Source organism: Cyprinodon variegatus, unplaced genomic scaffold (genome assembly GCF_000732505.1).
Source record: "Cyprinodon variegatus isolate N-32 unplaced genomic scaffold, C_variegatus-1.0 Scaffold427, whole genome shotgun sequence".
Classification (NCBI taxonomy): domain Eukaryota; kingdom Metazoa; phylum Chordata; class Actinopteri; order Cyprinodontiformes; family Cyprinodontidae; genus Cyprinodon; species Cyprinodon variegatus.
Genome location: NW_015150880.1, coordinates 406,899 through 427,038, shown reverse-complemented (window position 1 = coordinate 427,038; position 20,140 = coordinate 406,899). Strand labels below are relative to the sequence as shown.

The following is a 20,140-nucleotide window of genomic DNA, read 5'->3' as shown; positions in this document are numbered from 1 at the left end:
AATTTGTTTTTTTCACATATAAGTCATAATTTCTAAGATTAAAGATATGTTAATTGATTTATGATTATTTTTTTATAACATATATATATATATATATATATATATATATATATATATATATATATATATATATATATATATATATATGGTAGGTACATGGCTTAAAAGATATTGTTTTATTGTTATAATGTAATGTGTTTCTGATTTGCAGTAATCGTTCCAAATTGTCATGTTTTTATATGTATAATTTAATAATAATAATAATAATAATAATAATAATAATAATAATAATAATAATAATAATAATTGTTATTATTTGAATTATGTAAATCTATATAATGCTCCCTAAGGAAAGTCATAGGCTACTATCTCAATTAATTATATTTATATTTTAAAAGCATTAAATATTTGTATTAATCTCTTTTCAATTATCAACATTCATTTATAGTAATAATTTTGCGCTTCTTTGCCAGGTCTCTCTTTAGTTTCACTGTAGCTTTAAAAACTTCCTATCGGGTTTGGAAGTGGGCCCCGCCTCTGAAGAGCCGTCCCATGAGCCATAAAGTTTGATGTCCTGCCCAAAGTTTAGACTCAACACTATGAAACTTTTTTTTTTTCCTTGAAGCAGTGAGGAGCGGAGATTTGCACAGCCCCAGCTATGATTTTTAATGAAAGATAAACCAACATATAGTTTTGTTTTGTTTTGTTTTTTCAGATATAACCTTTTAAAGAGTCGCTCGGCTCTGTCAGCCATAAGTTCATGTCGTGATTTTTCACTTTTTTGCGGTTTTTCGAGCGCAGGGGCCCCGGGACAGCAGATTCCTGAGTGGAGCAGATATGCGCTTTGTTACATTTACAAGAATGCCAGCAGGAAACGACTGGAAAACGCTGGTCTTCACTGCAGATTCTGACAGCTAACACACTTTTACAAGAAAAAGAAATAACTTTTGAAGTCAACTTTTAGGATGACTCTGGATATGATTTAGTCTGCTGAGATTCGTCGAGATTTTTTTCCCAATTTCCTGCTGCGCGTCCACAGGCTTTGGAGCTGCGCTTTAGTTTATGCGCTTTTACTCTTTGGGACACTTAAAAAAGTTAATCTGATAGTTGTGTTTTTATTTTATTTTTTGTTTGTTTGTTTGTATTTTATTTTTTTTTTTATTTGTTTTTAAATTTGGGGGGGAACAAAAATGGATCCGAACCAACACAACCCTCCTGCTGGACACCAGATCGTCCACGTACGGGGCGACTCTCAGACAGACCTGGAGCTGCTTTTTAACAGCGTGATGAATCCGAAAAACTCCAACGCCCCAGCCTCCCTGCCTATGAGGATGAGGAAGCTCCCAGACTCCTTCTTCAAGCCCCCGGAGCCCAAGTCCCACTCCAGACAAGTAAGCCCGCCCTGTTGTGGCCCCGCTGATTAAAGCTGGGGCCTCCGTGTGGGCCTCAGTGCGTCTCTCACCCACTTGATTACATTTAACTCCTCTATTCTCATACCTTTTTTTTTATTTTCAAACTTCTAAAACAACTTTCTAAATATTTATGTTTTTCAGAACAAAAAAACAAAAAAATTTACAAACGAAAAGTCACTTTATAACTTTACAATTGCACTTAATCAGCTATTTCATTTAGATAATTTTTAAATAACATTAAAAAATATGTCAATTTTTAGTAAGGAGATCACTGTTTTCCATTAGGCCTAAATAAAAGTAGCCTAATGAATCACATGTGGTCAATAAACACGGACTTAAGTAGAGGATAAAGAAAATATTCACACAATTCAATAGTATGATTCCTTGCAACAAAGATGACTTGTTTTCTGAAATGATCCCATCTACTCCCTGTGCGCCCTTCTTAAAGATCAAGTTTTGTAAGCAGTGCGCATGCCCGTAGAGGCTTCATTGCCCTGCCGCGAGAACGCGCATCGCGTCCACATATCTGGGAAGAAAACGGATTTTATGACCAATGGAGCGCTTTAAAAAAAAAAAACTTTCTATTGTTTGTCGGATGGATTTAAGAAATTATGGTTTTGACTACCTTTTTTACTTTGAGTTGAAAGTTTTAGTCTCTCAATAATCTCCCAATGTAATCAGCATTATAGAATAGAAAATCCCTTTATTGTCCCACAGTGGGGAAATTCTGGTGTTTACATCAGCAAAGAAAAAATATAGAAAAAAATGGTCACACAGATGTGGACCTTAGAAAAATGTATAACAATAACATAATAGTGAAGAGTTAAAAAATAAATAAAAATAAAATACTGTACTGTAAAGTGTTTTAACAATATAAAAACTGTGCACCTGGAGAATAAATAACCAATATACCTCTATGGACATTTTTACAGTAATGGATGTTTGAAAAAGGTAACAACATCAGAGATGTGCAAAATGACAGCTGCATGTTATTTGACTAAGACAGTAACTGTGTAATATAATCAAATTAGGGATTATTCTCTATTTTTAAACACCAGTAGCATTTATACCGCCGTTAAAGGCTAGAATTCAGAATGTGGTGATCTGTATTTTCTCAGGGGTTTTGATAACTCAATGCACTTTAATGAAAAAAACAAAAACATAATTGCATTTATGCAGGTGGACTTTGACCGGATCAGTGGGGTTGATACCTTTTTAAAGATCACAAATTGGAGCAATAAAAACTACTGGATGATAAACATTATAAAGATGTGTAGAATGCAGTGAGTGCTCCCTAAGTGACCATTCTGCTAAGGAATCACATTTACACTGATTTCTTTTTAGTGTAGATAATATTTGCTGGATTTTATTTTTTACGCATCTTTATAGTGATTTGTGCAGTGTAATACATTTTATTAATAAATTAAAATGCCACAAAGTATTTGTAAATATGAACGCTTTCTAAAAAAACTTGAAATGAACAATTATAAGGTTGAAATATAGCAGAATTAAACATCTAAGCCTATGTAAAGGGAAAGGGGATTGCTTTTAAGTTGGTTTGGTAAGCTGATTTAGAGTACTTCTTTATCCATCCATCCATTTTCCGTCACTCTCTAACTCTTGCTGGGGTCGCAAGGGATGCTGGTGCCTATCTCCAGTTGTCTACAGGCGAGAGGCGGGGTAAACTTCATCGCAGGGCAACACAGAGACAAACAACAATTCAGGTACCCACTCGGACCTAAGGAGAATTTAGAGAAGCCAATTAACCTAACAGTCATGTTTTTGACTGTGGGAGGAAGCTGGAGTACCCGGAGAGAACCCATGCATGCACAGGAAGAAAATGCAAATTCCATGCAGAAAGATCAAAGGCCAGGAATCAAACTGGAAACCTTCTTGCTGCAAGGCAACAGTGGTCCCCACTGCACCACTGAGCAGCCCTACTTCTGTAATCCCAGAGAAAAATGTTATGTCATCTATAAGTGGATAATGCATTTTTTGGCATTTTTTGAGGCTGCCAAAATCTGCACCCCGTCCTATTTTTACCTCAGATATCATTTTAATTTTCACCACAGTCACTCCAGTAGCTCTTGGATTATCGTAGAAAGTGTTATAACATCCATTGGTTCCTAATCCTCCTAGTTACCAGCGGTAGGGTAGAGACTAAGGTTACCAAGAAGCTTTTAGAAGTTTGCTGTCTTTCAGAGGACACACAATGTTTGAAAATAAAACCTGCAGAGAAAAGCAAGCAATGTTATTAGTCTATATCTTTAATTGTAGTTAGACTATTACTGGACTAAAAGTTAACTAATAACCACTTATGAGAATGACTTTGTCTGTTTTTCTCTTCCAGGTTAAAAATAAACAAAACATAAGAACTGGTTTGTGATTAAGGCATAAAGTCTTTTCCTAGCAAGGTGGCCTGTAAATCTTTACCCTGACAACCATGGCTAAGTTGTGTCGTACGTAAGCGACAACTCCCTGGGGCCTCAGATGCTCTCCCTCATGAGTTTCACTTTAGCATTGGTGACGTCTTCAAACTAGTCAAAGCATACAGTTAGACTGAAATGCTTTTACAATTTGTTCCTAGAAAGTATCCTTTTAATGTTTCCAATGAAGATTCCAGCTAGGAGTGTTCTTCTTGAAACCCACCTCAGTTTCCTGGCAAGTTAGCAGTAATACTGTCACTAGATATTAGTATTTAATAGATAGAGCTGACATTTTTTGCCCCGACACAAAGGTTGCTTGAAAGTAGAGCCCTGCACTCCCGCGGGAGTCCCGTGGGACTCGCGGGACCCAACGCAAAGCAGTGCGGCGCGGGACAAATATTGAAAGCTCATTGAGGGTGTGGGCGGGAGAGGTGTAAAGTTGCAGTCCCGCAAATTAAAAACATGTTTTAAAACGTAGAATAAAATGTAAAATGAAGTCAGAAATTATCAGTCTATGTCTCATATATATATAAGTGTTGCACCGATTCCGATACCAGTATCGGACGGGGCCCCGATACTGCCCTAAAATGGTGGTATCGGTATCGGCGAGTACCAACAAATAGGGCACCGATACCATTTTGAGAGCCAAAAGTTTATTCAACTATTGTCACCCACTCCTGGTAGGCAATAAAAAGTTCTACTGGATTCACTTTGTATTAGATTTTTTCCTGCTTCACAAAGGTAGGCAGCAGCTTGACAAAGCCATGATGGCAATTATTTTACATTATTATGGTATCGGTATCGGCCGATACTGCACAGCCAGTTATCGGGTATCAGTATCTGGGCCAAAAAATGGCAACACTAATATATATACATCACAATGTGCTGGATGTTAGGGATGGAACGGTTTATGAAAACCGTTCGGTTCGACTGTCTCGGTTCGATTCACGTGTGTTGCGTTTGGTTCATGTGCTGCTCCTTTTTCTCATAGGCGAAGCGTGTACACTCCAGAGCAAAAGGTGGTGGTACTGCGACCAAAGCCAACCACCAGTAGTAAACAAGAAGAAGAAGCGAAGCAGCTTAGCCGGGTGTAGCAGAATAAAAATCAGTTGCTGTGGAGAATTGTGTGGGTATGGCGAGTGGGAAAGAACAGGAGTCGGAAGACGCTCCAGCAGCACTTTATAGGTCTGCTGTATGGGACCACTTTGCATTTAGAGTGACCTACGATGACGGCGGAAAGAAAGTTGTGGATAAAAGTGCAACAGTGTGCAAGCATTGTTCAACACGCGTTGTACTATACAAGACATAACAGATTTTCCTAAAAATCAACATATACCGAACCGAACCGAAAACCGTGACCACGAAACCGTGAACCGAACCGAACCGTGGATTTTGTGAACCGTTCCACCCCTACTGGATATTGCAGCTCATGCCACCTAACATGCACTATGCAGTGAAGAATCGGCCAGTAATGTGCTCAGCTAAGCACAGCCTGTTTAATTCCTCAAACTAATGACACGAATTGCCTTGAGCAGTCGGCGAACAAATCATGCGGGAATTGCGGGCGGGAGCAGGACTGAAAATCATATTTCTTTGCGGGAGCGGGACTGAACACTGCGGGAGCGGGCAGGTGTGGGACTGGAAAATCTGGCCTCTACTTGAAAGCACAGATGTTTATATTTGCGAACCTACGCCAAAAACGAAATGCCGCTTGTTTGTTCGCCATGTTCACCACGGAACTGCCCAGGTGAGAAAAAATCAAGCAATGCAGTAGCTGTGCAGAGGAGCGCGGAAGCTGAAGTGATGTCATTTGGCTGCTCACGCTTCAAGCATAAAACAGCCTTTAGCCCCTCATCGTCTCATAGCCAAGCTAAGCAAAGTTAGCAGTTAGGCTCCCCTATTTTTAATGGATTAAGGTTACTTTTCAATAGGATCATGGTAATAATTTAATCGTATCCTTCCCCATATTTATAACAAAAACATGTCATTGATAATCTACATCAATGTTACATTTTTCAGCTATATATTCAATTCCAAAATCTAGCTCAACAGTTGTTAAACATTACATTTACAGACTTATATGCTTGATCAACACCTTTTTATTATTTATTGCTTTCCAAACACCTCTTTATGTTATTGTACATCAACTCTAGTAAACAAATTGTTCTCTTTATATGATGAAACAAGTAGGTTGTTCTAAACAATGTAAGATGATGAAAGTAAAATGAAAACTGGATATGTGAATTAATATTGGCTTTTTAAACTTTATTACAGGCCAGCACAGATGCTGGGAGCGGCGGAGTGCTCACTCCCCACCACGTCCGTGCGCACTCTTCCCCAGCCTCCCTGCAGCTGGGAGCCGTGTCTGGCGGCTCCCTCTCTGGAATGGCCTCTGCGGGTGCCTCTCCTCAGCATCTCCGTCAATCCTCCTATGAGATTCCTGATGAAATGCCCCTGCCAGCAGGGTGGGAGATGGCAAAGACTCCCTCTGGCCAGAGATACTTTCTTAAGTAAGTATGATTGAAGGAAGTTTCTTATATTTTGTAGTTCACAAAAATACTTGGCAGCCTCAGAGAAGAGATTTGAAATATTGCAGCTGGATTGCTATAACTTTATTAAAACATCTGTAGCTTTAAAACGTAGTTAGACCCCTTAGTTTTGCCTTAGCATCATTTCACGTAACTAAAAAACAATATGCAGTGTTCCATTTTTTTAAACACTGACAATAATTTTCATTAACTAAGGTTTCTGTTGCCATATAGCGCTCATAAAAGAAAGACACCTACTTTAACAGCATATTCCCTTGAATGACTTCAATCATACGTTTTTAAATCCATGCTGGATGTGATACAACCTTCGACCTCAATCTTTAATGAACTCTGTACGGTTCTGCTAAGATTCAGGCTGACATTAGTATGTCTAGTCTCTTTTGATATGACCTGTAACTTATTTAGATATACTTTTACTTCACTGTGTAACTCAGAATTACACACTGGAAAAACGATCTACAAATAAGTAAACATTTTTTTAAATTAAGTGTATTTACCCTTAATTTGAGCAGGTAAATGGGATTATTTGCCAATGGAATGAGTATTTTAACTCTTGAAATAAGATAATTAGATAAAATGCACTTGAAATAAGAAAATGCAATTGTATTTTCTTATTTTAAATGTAACTTGTCTTGTTCAGTTGGCCAAGTGTCTCTTTTACCTCCTTTTCCAGTGCAGAGAAAGTTGTTTCCCTTCTTCTTAGACTTTGTTCTTTTCTTTGAATGTTATAATTTTTGTTGACTAGTGCGTCAGCTTCTTTTGGTAACATGCTGTCTTGGCTTGGCAAAGCCAAGAAAGCATTGATAGCCAATGCATTCTCTCTTTTCCTAAAGAATTTACTCTAAATAATAAGCAAAACTTAAGTGGCAAGTCCCAAATTTAAATTGACAAAATAATATAGAGATTTTTGATTTGATTTTGCATCAGATATGTTGTAATTGGAAGAATTTGCTGTATAAAATGGCTTAATGTCCTTCTAGTGGTTTGGTACAGACTTTCACACAGGGTTGCTTAACCAATTTCATAAGATTGCCATGACTGGATCACGACAAGTTGATATTTGTGGTTTTGTGCTATTTTAGAAAAGAGTAATCCACTTGACTTTGTCTCCAAGTTAGGAGACATGTCCCTTGCCATCCAGGAAGCTTTTTCAATTTCAAATGTCAGAATTAGCATTTAGTACCTTGATGGGAAGCGAAATGTCTTCAAACTTGTAAACAAAGTCCAGTGGATTGGTTTTTTTTTTTACTTTTTTGGAATGACTTTGACTTAGATGACTGAGAATCTTCACCGGCACTTTTCTGATATTTGTTTTTCTATATATTGCAAATACATTGTTGGTAAGGTGCTATATTTTTGTTTGCTTTTATGAAATGTTTCTCCAAAATGGCTTTATAAGTAACAAAGTGTTACTTATAAATATATATATATATATATATATATATATATATATATATATATATATATATATATATATATACACGTGCACTTTGTTATTTTTATACTTTTTTGTATAGTTACATTTTGGAAATCTAAAATATTTCTGAATTGAATATAACGCTGATTGATTAATCTACTTTTAATTAATTTCAACGGATAAATGTTTGCATATTGGATTAGTTTTAAGATAAGTTCTGAAGCAGATGCTAACATTTGCATCTATTAGCTAGCAGCTAAAAGTTAACCAGCTGTCTGTTTTGATTTTCTTTCGTTTCGAAAGTTTTTTATTGACAGAAACCTGCACAAGAAACTGAATTTCTCAGAGTGAAACTATGAATATGCACATTTCTTTTCGCGTTTCTTATGGCAGAAGTTAATGTCCCCAGTTAATTTTAAAATATAACTTGTTCTCTTTTCCATTTTATTATCTTATGAAAACAAAACAAAGCAAATTTTTGCAAGTTATAGCTTTGTAACTGTTGGATGTGAATCCAAAATGTATGTAGCGTGTATCTGTTTACAACCAGAGATTAAAATCTTCACATTTGCATGGGTTTAACCATGTTAACCTCTCAGTAGAGTTCAAGAATAATTCATGGTTACCAAAGAAGATCTCTCTCATACTGCGGTTCTTATTTATGCATTGTGCTGACAATAACATTCAAATCAGCTACATTGCACAATAGCGGCCAGTGTGTTCAGATAGAGACAATTGCAAAAGTTGGATTGTAGGTTATTCGATTTTGGTGGCGTCTGCATACGAGGAGTCTTGAGGGACCTCTGCTGTATGTGGAGTTCCTTTTCTCGGTCTCAGGTTTCAGTAGAGACAATGGACCACTGTAGTTGCCCCAGACAGCAAAGGACGAACCGTCCCACTACACTGTTCAGCTAACCAGCATATCTTCTTCACATCAACTATTGAAAGTCAACTTTAGGTATTCAGCATGCAGGAGGCATTTTAATTTGTTACAAAACTGAAATCTTTAAATATAGTTTAATGTTTTTTCCCCCTCTGGTTCTTTCCATAAATAGAAATTGCATAAAGGATTTAATGTGTAGCTCTCTGTAGAGATCATTTGAATTATTCATAAAAACATGATGTAACGTCAACAATTTATGTTAATATAAGCTAGCCTTTGTGAAATGTTCCAGATATTGAAAGCTCAGCAGCTTATGTTTAGGGATGATTCGAGCTTAGTAGATGTAATTCCTGCCCTTCTTAAAGGCAAAAGTGTTGGATTCTTAGAGAAGTTATCCAGAAAAGCAAGTCTAGAAGAATAAGAAAAACATGATGGCTACAAATTTACTCAGATCAGCAAAGAGCTTTTCATTACCAGATGTTTTAAGGTCAAACATCTGGGGAACATCTGGTTCTTTTTTTTAAGATGTTCTTCTAAAATTGTAAAATTTCCGAAAAGGGGAGGGAAAAAAAAAAACAACAACAAACAAAAGGTAGCTTGAAGAAGGTATTAACCTTAAAAAAAAGCAAAAAATAAATAAATAAACGACAGATCTTCACAGATTATAAACCCTCCACTCTATACGGTTCAGTTATTCATTTTGGACCCATGTTTCATAGAATCACACTTTTTTTCCCTTTTAAAAGCTGTGTTCAAATGCATATAATTGTCATTTTTTGTAGGTAACCAATGCCAGATGGTTTAACACATTTGCTAAATCCAATGTTGACAGTTTTTTTTTTTTTTTACAATTTTGATATCATCACTGCTCTAAGTGGTTTTTATTGCCAGTTACAGGCATTATTTAGAGTCTCTATACTCTATTTAACGATTAATCAATCACTAAATTTGTTGACGATTATTTCAATTATTGATTAATCACGTTTAATCACATTAATTGTTTCAGCCTTAGTATAAACAAAGATAAAAAATGGTCAGATGAGGGACTTGATTCTTCATTAGAGTCATCATCAAAGACTAAGTGCTTTTGGTGCAGTGTTGTCAACTTTTAGTCTGGTCTCTTTGCTGCTGTCATCCAGCAAGTTTCTATAGTTCTTTAATGAACTTAATTATAAATTAATTGCAATTATACATTGCATTGATCTTTATCCTCTGCATTTAACCAATCCCGTAGGGAGTAGTGAGAAGCTTTCAGCGCTTAGGGGGCAATCTGAGGCTAAGGGTCTTGCTCATTGACCAATAATTGTATAATATTGAGTTTAAAATGGTTTACTGCCTTCTCAAGCCATGCAGACTGCAAATGCATCTTTATGCTTTAATAGCTGCATTTTTTTATTGGTGCTGGTCACGTTTTGTTGCCTTTATCTGAAAAGTAAGTCGAGTATAGCTTCTATTACTTGTTTTCTAATGAATATGAATTTCATAGATTTCTGTGTTTGGTTAAAGTGTAAGGTAAAGGTAACGTGTCATTGTACTCATCTCTGATTGTCATGCTGAACCAAATTACAAATTTATTTAATAATTTATGTTATTTACTTACTCTTGGGTCAGAGAATATTTTTTTACCTGTATTTTAATGCCCAGTGTTATTGGTCGGCGAAATACATCCGGTTTTTTTTGCACGGTACAGCCCACTGTTTTTAGATTTGACGGCCTGACTGCACCTTAACTTTTGTTTTGGAATTAGACAGTTAACAGACAGTTCTGGTGTTGGATTGCATGAAAGGATGGACCTAATTTGTGTTTTTTGTTTCAAGGTAGGAGGGACAGAATGTGAGTCTGAGTCATTATTTGCCACTGAACTCCAGACCTGAAGATGAATACATTTAGTAAGACAGGGTTTAAGTGTATTGTGATACACATTGGGTTATAAGAAAATGCAAAGTCATAATTTTGGTTTTACGTCATGTTCCAAATTATCACCTATGCATAAACTATATTAAAGATGAGGTCCCCAGTCTTTAAGTAATTAGGTCCTAGGTTTATATCGTAAGTATTATTGAATATTCCAGTCATTTGATAAATCATTTGATTAGATGGCTTGAAGACTTTCTATTATGCCATAGTTTTTTATGAATTGTGGCCAAAGTGTGAAATTACCTTCAGGTACCTGGACATTAGGATACACACAGGTAAAAAAAAACAACAAACAAACAAAACATTTTTACAATTCTTAGCCGTGCGTCAGCAGAAAAAAAAAAACTATAGTCTCCTTTCTGATGTTTAATGAAATAGAATTTAGCCTTGTCAGAAAATAAAGGTCAATCTATTCTAACTGCACAGCCAAGTTTTCTGAACTGCTGGACTTCAGAAGGTTGAGTTAAGCTCTCTTTTTTCAGCTGGTGCGTTATGCAACCGCAGTAATTGTTCTACCGAAGATTTGTGTTTGAGTTCAGAAAACGCCAGGAGACGTCTTCCAAACAGCAAACATCAAAGAGCAGATACTCGATCTCAAATAAAGGTGGCCTGGCCTCGCCGGGGCTGCTGGAAAAGACACTCCTATTTATAAACGGGTTGTCTGACCGAGACATGTAGCAGAGGGAGTGATTCAGAGCCAGCGAGTTTTTGTGTGGGTGGGCAAACGGGTGGATGTACTGGTTTGGGGGTGGGGGAGTTGAAGCCAGCTTGCAGAGCAAAGCTAAGCAGGGAGTGTGGGCTCACATTTCACTCTGACTGCTGTTGTCCGAAGAGATAAATCAACTCTGGGTGAAAGTTTTTAAAGATGCAGTTTCTCCTTTCTTGGTTGTTTATTGGTATACTGCAAGTAATGATTTCCTTCTGAAACTCTCCACAGGCCTGCAGATTCCTCTCTCCCTCTTTCCTTAAAAGTCTGTCTCAGTTTTGAAATGAATGGAGTCGTGGCTCTCTGAGGATGCCTCTTTAGTACTGCTGGAGTTAAATGGCAGCCATGTGGCGATGACTAGAAAACTGGCCAGGAGAAACTCTGGCCCCCTCTTTGTCCCAGCAGTGTAACAGTGATCCTTATTCAGACCACAGGCCTGTTGAGACTCATGTGAGTCCTCCCAAAATAGACAAATGGCTGACATGAAGCCTAAAGATGGCGGTGGAAGAGCAGAAGCTTTGTTAAGACTTTTGGCCATTTTGTTTACACCTGAACACTTTCAATCTGCTGGTCATGCCAACTTTTCTCATTTGAATACAGCAGCACTAAAACAATCACATAATTTAAATATTAGATCCTAGTGAAAGAAATCTTATCAAGCCCCCAATTTCAAGATAAGCAGTAAAAATACAAACATCATTGCCAGGAATTGGTAGTTGCAACCCTTTAGAAGTAGGAGTTAAGTATGAGCTTATCTACTAAAACATTGTCTTTGTGTCGTCTGTTAAATAAAAACAAAGACTGGAAGACTGTCAACAAAGTCTGTTGACCTTTCTTCCAGCAGTTTACTGGGGCCTTTGATTTATGGCAGAAGGGGCACTGAGGTTGGGTCACCTTGCTCGGTGCTGGGACAGGGAGGTGGGGGTAGGGGGGGTTGGGGAGCCCCACTCTCCAGGACCAGGTCATAAACTAATGAAGGTTTCTAATTTAGACACACCGGTGAACTTAGCGGGGTAATCACTGTTTCCGGGGCTTATTAAATGCAGCTTTAAAAGAGCCTTTTAGTTCGTGGGAAGTCGGCCCTAAGCAGAGGAAAGCTTTGAGGGAGAGGCTATTGTGTGCCCTCAGGGGCAGGTAGAGCTCTGTGTTGATGGACACTTTTGTCTTTTCACACTTGGTTTTCTAAATGTTTTTATGGGCCTGGTTTCCCACAATTACTGCTTGGGATTTGTCCTAATTTCAGTTTGTTTAAACGGTGACAAACACTGATCAAATAAAATACTCTACTGTGATTTGATGAACGCATTCTCCTACCAACTATTGTTTTTTTTTTTTTTTTACTTTTTGTTATTTTGGCACCTTTACGCTGCATCATTATGGACTGCACTTAGCAGGTTGACAAATAGTTTAGCAGTTTACCTACTGGCTGCAGATTAGGGCAGATCAAACTGTAAATTAGCTAGTTTCTCAGCATACCCCTACATGTCAATTTGCTTGAAAATTACTGGCCGATGCTCCACGCATTTGTTTTATCTTTTGAAATAATCTAACCTTTTTTTTTTATTCTTGCAAATGCAATATACTGTGCTTGTTCCATAATTTCAACAATATCCTGATGAAATTGGTCAAAATTACCACTCAATGTTTCCAGTATTGTGAAAAATAATTAATTTAATAGCAGTTCATAAAGAACCTTAATACATCTCCTTTGGCCTTGTTCAACTATCAGAAGTATTTTTGGTATCTTGTTGCGGGCTGTGGATTGCCTCTACGATGGGGGACTCGTACTAATGTGATGCCCAGCATCTCCTTGGGATTTTAACTATATACAATCCACAAGCTGTTTTCCACAGTCAGTTTTTTTTCTGAAGCAAAGACCATGTGGTCGGTCACAAATGGTGCTGGGAAGACTGGCCTGGAAGCCTGTGTGAAGACCTCATTTGGAGCAACTTTGTGTTTGACAAACTTTTGGTTTATTGACCACACACAGACAAGAACCTTCCTGTTCAACTGTGGCCTGTCAGCTCGGTACACAAACGGGACTGTGAGAAAGTCAGGCTAGTGTTTACCAAAGCCTTGATGTAACACCTCTGTTTCAGACATCAATGCCTCCACTGTCGCCAAGGGCATCTCCGCAGAGATGCAGTATCTCAGAAGTGTTTTCTCCAAGGTTGGGCTTACCATTTCTAAAAATACTCCCAGCAAAGGACATTTGTACAACAGAATTAAAGCATTTCTAACTATAAGAACAAGTAATTACATTACACTTCACTGTTGTATTATAACATTATTGATTGACTAATGTAACCTTGAAGCAACACTTTTCTTTAGTTTTCTTTTGAGCTCTTCCTGGACAATGAGCAGCTCAGTCCTGGTACTTTGTTGATTAGTTTCTTCATTACTACGTCCAATGAAACAAGCTTTCCTTCAAAGAGAAACTTAAAGCCACAGCAGGGTCACAGAGGTCACTTAAATAATCTCTCTTGATGATGTCCTGCTGATAGAGAGGCAGCCAGGCATCCCTAGTCAACCAGAGAGGAGGTGGCCATCCTCATCTCTGAAGACTGATTACATCAGGCCTCCCTCAGTGTACTCTGCACTCATCTGCCTCAACCACCTTCCAAACCTACACTCCCAGGGTGGAGCCCCTGTGGTCTAAAGAGTCCATTTTTAAAAGTTTGACAACTCAGCTGTGGGAGAGTTTCATCATTTCTGCTTTTCCATGGCCTTACTCCCCACTTCTACGCCAGAAACAGATATTTACACCTGGCTACAGAAGGAGATTAGTCATCGGAGAAACTGTGACGACTATTTCTAAGCACAACCCTTGTATTCAAGCTGTGTGTGACCAAGACGGTTAACCTTCATTTGAAATGATGCATCTTGCTTTTCCCATGCTACATGACTTTTATTCAAACCATCAGCCTATAATTTGCTGCATCTAATGTGGTTATGGACCAATTCTTATTAATGAGCAGGAATAATAAAGATTATACTGAGAATATTTTAGATAAAACCAAATTTAGGCATTATAGAACAGTAGATCATATACAATACATCTACAATGATGTAAAAAAAAAAAAACAACAACCACACTTTCGATCAAGGAGGATATAACAAAAGATTAAATCAAGAGTCAGTAACTGAGTTGATAAATCGTATTTCACTGCTGTTCAAAACCCATATTACTTCCAGATTACAACAAATGTAATCTGTAAACATATTATAATATAGAACATAAGTCAATTCAATCAAAACACACAGCTAGATAACTTTTGATTGATGAGGAAAAAATGTATCTTCAAATGGACTTTAAAAAAAAAGCCATTTGGTCTTATTTTTAATTTTCTTAAGTAATAAATATCTTTCATTCGATTATGGGCCCTGAAGAGTAATTGGATTTAACTGAAACTAGTATCAACTAGTTAAATCAACACTATTTAGATTGGTGCATCTATTGGATGAATTAAAACCCACCAAACATGAACATTAGTCTCAGTGCCCGCTGCCTCCTCTGGAACTCGAGATGGATTTTTATGAAAGGTGCAGTCGCAGTCTTGCAAAGCTTTTGATGGCGTCAGGGACGTTTAAAGGCAGCAGGGAGCAGTTGTGACTGTTGCACTCAGTGTTCATCAGCAATTCCTAACAGCAACTGGTGGCCCTTCAGCCACCCTAACAGTTGCCATGACATTGTTTTGTTTTTACGCTTCGCCCACGGGATGTGCCGTATAGTCAGCCATATACAGACGCTTCCAGGCAGCTTTGATTAAATGGATTATCTTTTAGTTTTAAAAGCTGGTGATAATTTACTGATTCCTGGTAACTAATTAACCTGTATTCTCAGTTTCTACATTTAGTCTCTTTGAATACAGTGCAGTATTGATTTGGAAGCTTTAATAACGTCTGGATTTCATCAGACTTCAGATTATCATTGCCCTAATTTTGAACTGAGGGCTTTGTTTATAACTGTTTCCACAGACTTGGATACAAATAGATGGTATCCAGCAATAATGCACTATCTAAGAAAGTATTCCAAATCAAATATTTGCTCTAAGATCTTTGCACAGGTTGGATAACATCTAACGTTTTGGAAGCTTTGAGGTTGGCTCTTTTCTTTCCGTTTGATTTTGAACTGGTGGCCCAAAATGTTCAGACTTCTTATTTGCAATACATCTCCTATATCTTGGTCCTTGGTTGCTAGTCTTCTCCCACAGCCTTCATTCTTCGTCTTCTGTGTAATTCTTTTGTCTTTTGTCAGAGCAGGGGCAGGATACAAAACGTCAACAACTCATAGGGACTGTGGAGTTTAGAATAGGTTCTACACAAGTTTTATTACAGTTTTATGTTAATGTCTTTTTTTATTTGTGGTTATCAACTGAAAAAATGACAAGATAAGGAACAAAGTCAGTAAAATGAATTATAAGTCAGGTGTACATTAAGAAATAATTTCATGAATAAATACTATGTACTTATACTTATCTAGTACGGGTAGATTGCTTCAGGAGATCTTCATTTGGCAAAAAAGAGAAAGTTTAACTTGATAACAAGACATTTGGCATATGATTTCAACGGGAAATATTTTCCTTTCCCCTGAATTGGAAGTTTTATACCTTTGCAGTTTTGTGAGGTAAGAAAGTGGTCACTTCCGAAAAGCAGACTGATGTTAATTGTGGCATATTTGACTTTTTCCTGCTGAATTCTAGTATTAAGTATTTCTTACTAAGCAGGCTTTATTTTGTACTTGCTTAGAAAACAAGTGATATTAAAATTATTTCCTCAGTTGTGTTCAGAGCTTGCTGTAAAGAAAAGTCATTAAATGAATCTGATAAATATTATCTACAAGCAGGAAGTAACTCTTGAGTTATTTTTGGTTTAATCAGTAGGCCTAATCTGTCGTATGAGTTGACGACACTAATCGCAGGGGAAGAGCCGAGATAAACAGGAAAGGAGTGTAATGCAAAGATTTCAGGTGGTAAACGGAATAATTTAGACGCGAGATCTGAGGATCTTATGCCAGTTTATTTAGGTTTAGCTAAAGTTAAGGTACATGAGAATGCATTTTACTAGTTTATTTACTAGTACAGAACGATGGTAGGAAAGCAATGAAAAGGAAAAGGATCCCTCTTAAAATCTAACATCCTGTTTCAAAATATAATTTTTGAAATATATATTTTTATTTTTTTTTTATAGTGAAGGACTCTGAAACCTTTATTAAAAAGACTTTTTTTTTTTCAATTTTCCTGAAATATCTATGTTTAAGATCAGTTCTTTTCACTCATCTTAAAGTCATAAAAGGTTGGTACAAACAGGAAGTTCACTTTACTAATAAAACAAGTTGTCTTAAAATTCCCACATGGGGCCACGTTAAACTCTTTCAAAGGAATTGGAAACTTATTTTTCCTTTTTGTTACTTCCTCTCTTTTTCTTGTGACCTGACTTTCTTAAGGGGCAACCTCAGTTGGAGTGTCTCCAGCTCACTGTGTGTAGTACGTGTTATAGTGTGTTTTTTTGTGAGGGCTGGGGGGGGGAGGGGTGGTAAGGGATTTGGCAGCTCCTTTGATCAATAAAGCATAAACAAGAGGGGGGCTTCAAATGGGTTTCATTGTGTCATGGGGGGAGGAGTTGCTGAGTCAGGTCCACTCGTTCTCTGGTCTGGGATAGAGAGTGGCCATGCAGGCTAGGATTACTGGACAGGCCAAGAGAAACTTTCTGAATCTCTCACTACTCACAGCTGTTCCAGAATCCAGCCTAATGGCACTTTGGGATCAAATTAACTCTGTGTAGCAAAACACATCCATATTATTGTGTGTGTCTAATGATAGTATTTATTGGCATCACTTTTATAATGTTGCCTGCTAAGATTCATTCAGCACGACCAAAAAGTAACACTGTTGTATTTTACAAACAAGCTACTGGAGTATGGTGCCTTTTTTTTGTTGGAACTGAGGGGATGAGAGGAGGAGGAGGAGGAGGGCACTCCTAAATAGGATGCTTCAAAAACAAAACAAGTGAATAGTTAGGTTTTAGGTCGTAGCTCAGTCTGCGCCTTTGTCAAGCAGGTGAAAGCTTTGTAAATGTGGCGCCAGATTGTTAAAGCCCCTGACACTCCGTGGTGTCCGAGCCGCTTCCAGGAAAAAGGGACCCCCTGCGTTGAGCCCTGGGACTGACCCTCCCTCAATAGAGAGGGTCCTGCCTGGGAGAGGAGGGCTTCCTGTATTAGCTTTCCATCTTAATCAAGCAACAAGTGCCAACAAAGCACTAATTATCAATGCCTTCACAGAGTTGCGCACAATGCTCCACCCCACCCTCCCCTCACCGTCACCCCCCTCCTTCTCCTGTCTCATCCTGGCAAAGATAGTCAGAAAATAGATGAAGCCACATTGTCTGACATTACAAAAGCCATTTTGAAACCACAACAGCCTCTTAGAAGCTTTTAAGGCGTTTTTCTACTCCCCTCATGTGATGTTGCCATTTTTTTTTTCCGTAGTTATCTGAAGGTTATTGTTATTCACTGGATGTGAAAATATTGACATTAAATTTATTTAATGTCAGTATTGTTTTTGGGTTGCTTTTACTTAATATCTATAAAGATCTACTAAGTTCATATTGTTGGCTAATGCAACATCTTTTAGCTTATGTATACTAATGGCACACAACTTTATTTGTAAAATAATATCTTTTTTGTTTATTTTCTTTTAGATTTTAAGTGTATGGGGAAGTGTGAATTAAAGTTAAGCATAATAAATCAACTTCTCTTAATGATATGCAGTTATTCACATGCTTCCCATTTGTAAGTCTTACTTTTTGGCCCCAAAAGAAAATGAAGAAAGTGATGAAATTAAATATAATCTATTTTCTTTGTCTTCTTTTATTTATTTTTCTTTTAGTCACATTGATAAAACCACCACCTGGCAGGATCCTCGCAAGTCCCTGCTCCAGTTGAATCAGCCTGCTCCCCCAAGTACTGTGCCTGTCCAACCACCGAACCTTTTAAACCCAGCCAATGGTTTGTATTGCATCATGCAATTTATTTATTTTATCTCTTAGCATTAAACTCAACATTGCATTGGAGTTACAGCTAGGTGCATTTGCACAAAATATAGTAAAATACAGGTCTAGTCTAGTTCTTGCTTGTCTGTGCTCTCAGTTCTGACCATGCAGCTGGAATTTGCCCCAGGCGAGGGATAACTCGGGCAGAACTTTACACGTCCTCTCTGTTGTTTTGAAGCTCTATCAGATTAGACTTTTACAAATGAAGTAGCTCTGTTTTCTCTTGTCAGTTCAGTTCTGCCCTGTTAAGTTAAAAAAATTGAACTTTTTCTTCTTCTCAGTCATGTAAAAATGTTTACCTTTTCTTTAATTGATAAACTATTAAGTGGCTACTATACAGAGTATGTTAGCTGGAGACTAAATAGGTAATAAATGCAGCAAAGGTGAGAATTGCTGTTACCTAGTGAGGATAACTTTTTTGATTTAACTTTTTTAAATTCTCCAGGACCCCTTCCTGAAGGCTGGGAACAAGCCATGACACCTGAGGGAGAAATCTACTACATTAACCACAAGAATAAGACCACATCATGGCTGGACCCACGGCTTGAGCCCCGCTATGGTGAGTTTGCTTAAGCCAGAGTAGTTTTTTAGTTTCTTTTGCCTTTTCCATTATTTGTTTGAGGAAAAGTGGGGGAAATTAAGTTTAATTTTTCAAATACGGGTTTACCAGGAAATGCATAGGTCTGTTTATGACAGAATCTGTAGTCTTCATTGACATTAAGCCATAGAACCATTTTTCAAAGAAGAGACACATCATTTACAGACAAAATTGAAAACACCTGTCGACACTATTATAAAACACCAAGTAAAATCTGCATGGTCTGTTTAATTGTTGTCTTAGGTGGTTGTGTGTTTATGTAGATAGAGGGGTGAGATTATTTAAGAACAAAAAAAAAATATCTGAAACAATATTTTATGGTATTTATCATGGTAAAGGTTTAAGCTTTACTCAATCATAACTCGTATATCAGATCCTTTTGTTTCCAGAAAACACAGGAAAGTTATTTTATTTCAATATTTTATGTATAGTTTGAAAACATATTAAGTTGCGGATCCTTTGATTATAGTAACATATAAAAACAACAAAGTGCAAACAAGGAACCAACAAACTGATCACATCAAGGCTGAAGTTTGAAGTTATGGAGCCAAGTAGTTTGGCACGACGAAGCAAGGTCCATAATTCATACGGTGGGGAATTTCTTCTTTTATCAGCAAGTGAAGGCATTTAAACTCACCATTTATTGCCTTGTGTTTGATTTTAATCACTGGCTCATGGGTTTCAGTGATAAACAAACCTAAAACTTAAAAACAGTTATAGATATTTCATTTTATATAATACAATACAATGGGGGGAACCTTAGGATAGATCTTCACACATCCTGATCTCAAAATATAACATGGCTGCTGCAGTAAATGTGGATTTGAACTTGGAAAGACTTTGAATTTTGTAAATCTTTTACACTTAGGAGTATAATTTTTTTTTTTTTTTTTTTGCTATGTTGTTTGGAAACAAAAACACACAGACCCAGGAGAGTTCTTTAAACTGACCTGTTTGGCTCCAAATATATTTTAGAGTCAAGATTTGGACAGGATGTTGTGTTTTTGTTTATAAAACTTTTAGAAAATATCTTCCTTTTAATTTTAGCAATGTGTGATTAGAATACTTATCAAGAGAAACTGGTATGGAATGGTTAAGTTCCCCAATACACAACAGAAATGGGTTTGGTTGAAATGAAGGGAACAAGTTTTTGGAACCTCAAATTGCCAGAGAGCCAGCCAA

The 20,140-nt window shown here is 37.2% G+C and overlaps 1 protein-coding gene across 1 annotated transcript in view; it reads left to right on the top strand.

Moving 5' to 3' along the window:
* The first annotated feature begins 599 nt into the window (after positions 1 to 599).
* The window catches only part of yap1 (Yes associated protein 1), a 37,627-nt gene continuing 18,086 nt past the window's right edge, over positions 600 to 20,140 (top strand). Inside the window, exons 1-4 of the mRNA XM_015388551.1 lie at positions 600 to 1,391; positions 6,113 to 6,348; positions 18,198 to 18,316; positions 18,806 to 18,919. Of these exons, the coding sequence (XP_015244037.1) occupies positions 1,191 to 1,391; positions 6,113 to 6,348; positions 18,198 to 18,316; positions 18,806 to 18,919 (670 nt within the window). The 5' untranslated portion in view covers positions 600 to 1,190. The remainder of the gene's footprint in view (positions 1,392 to 6,112; positions 6,349 to 18,197; positions 18,317 to 18,805; positions 18,920 to 20,140) is intronic.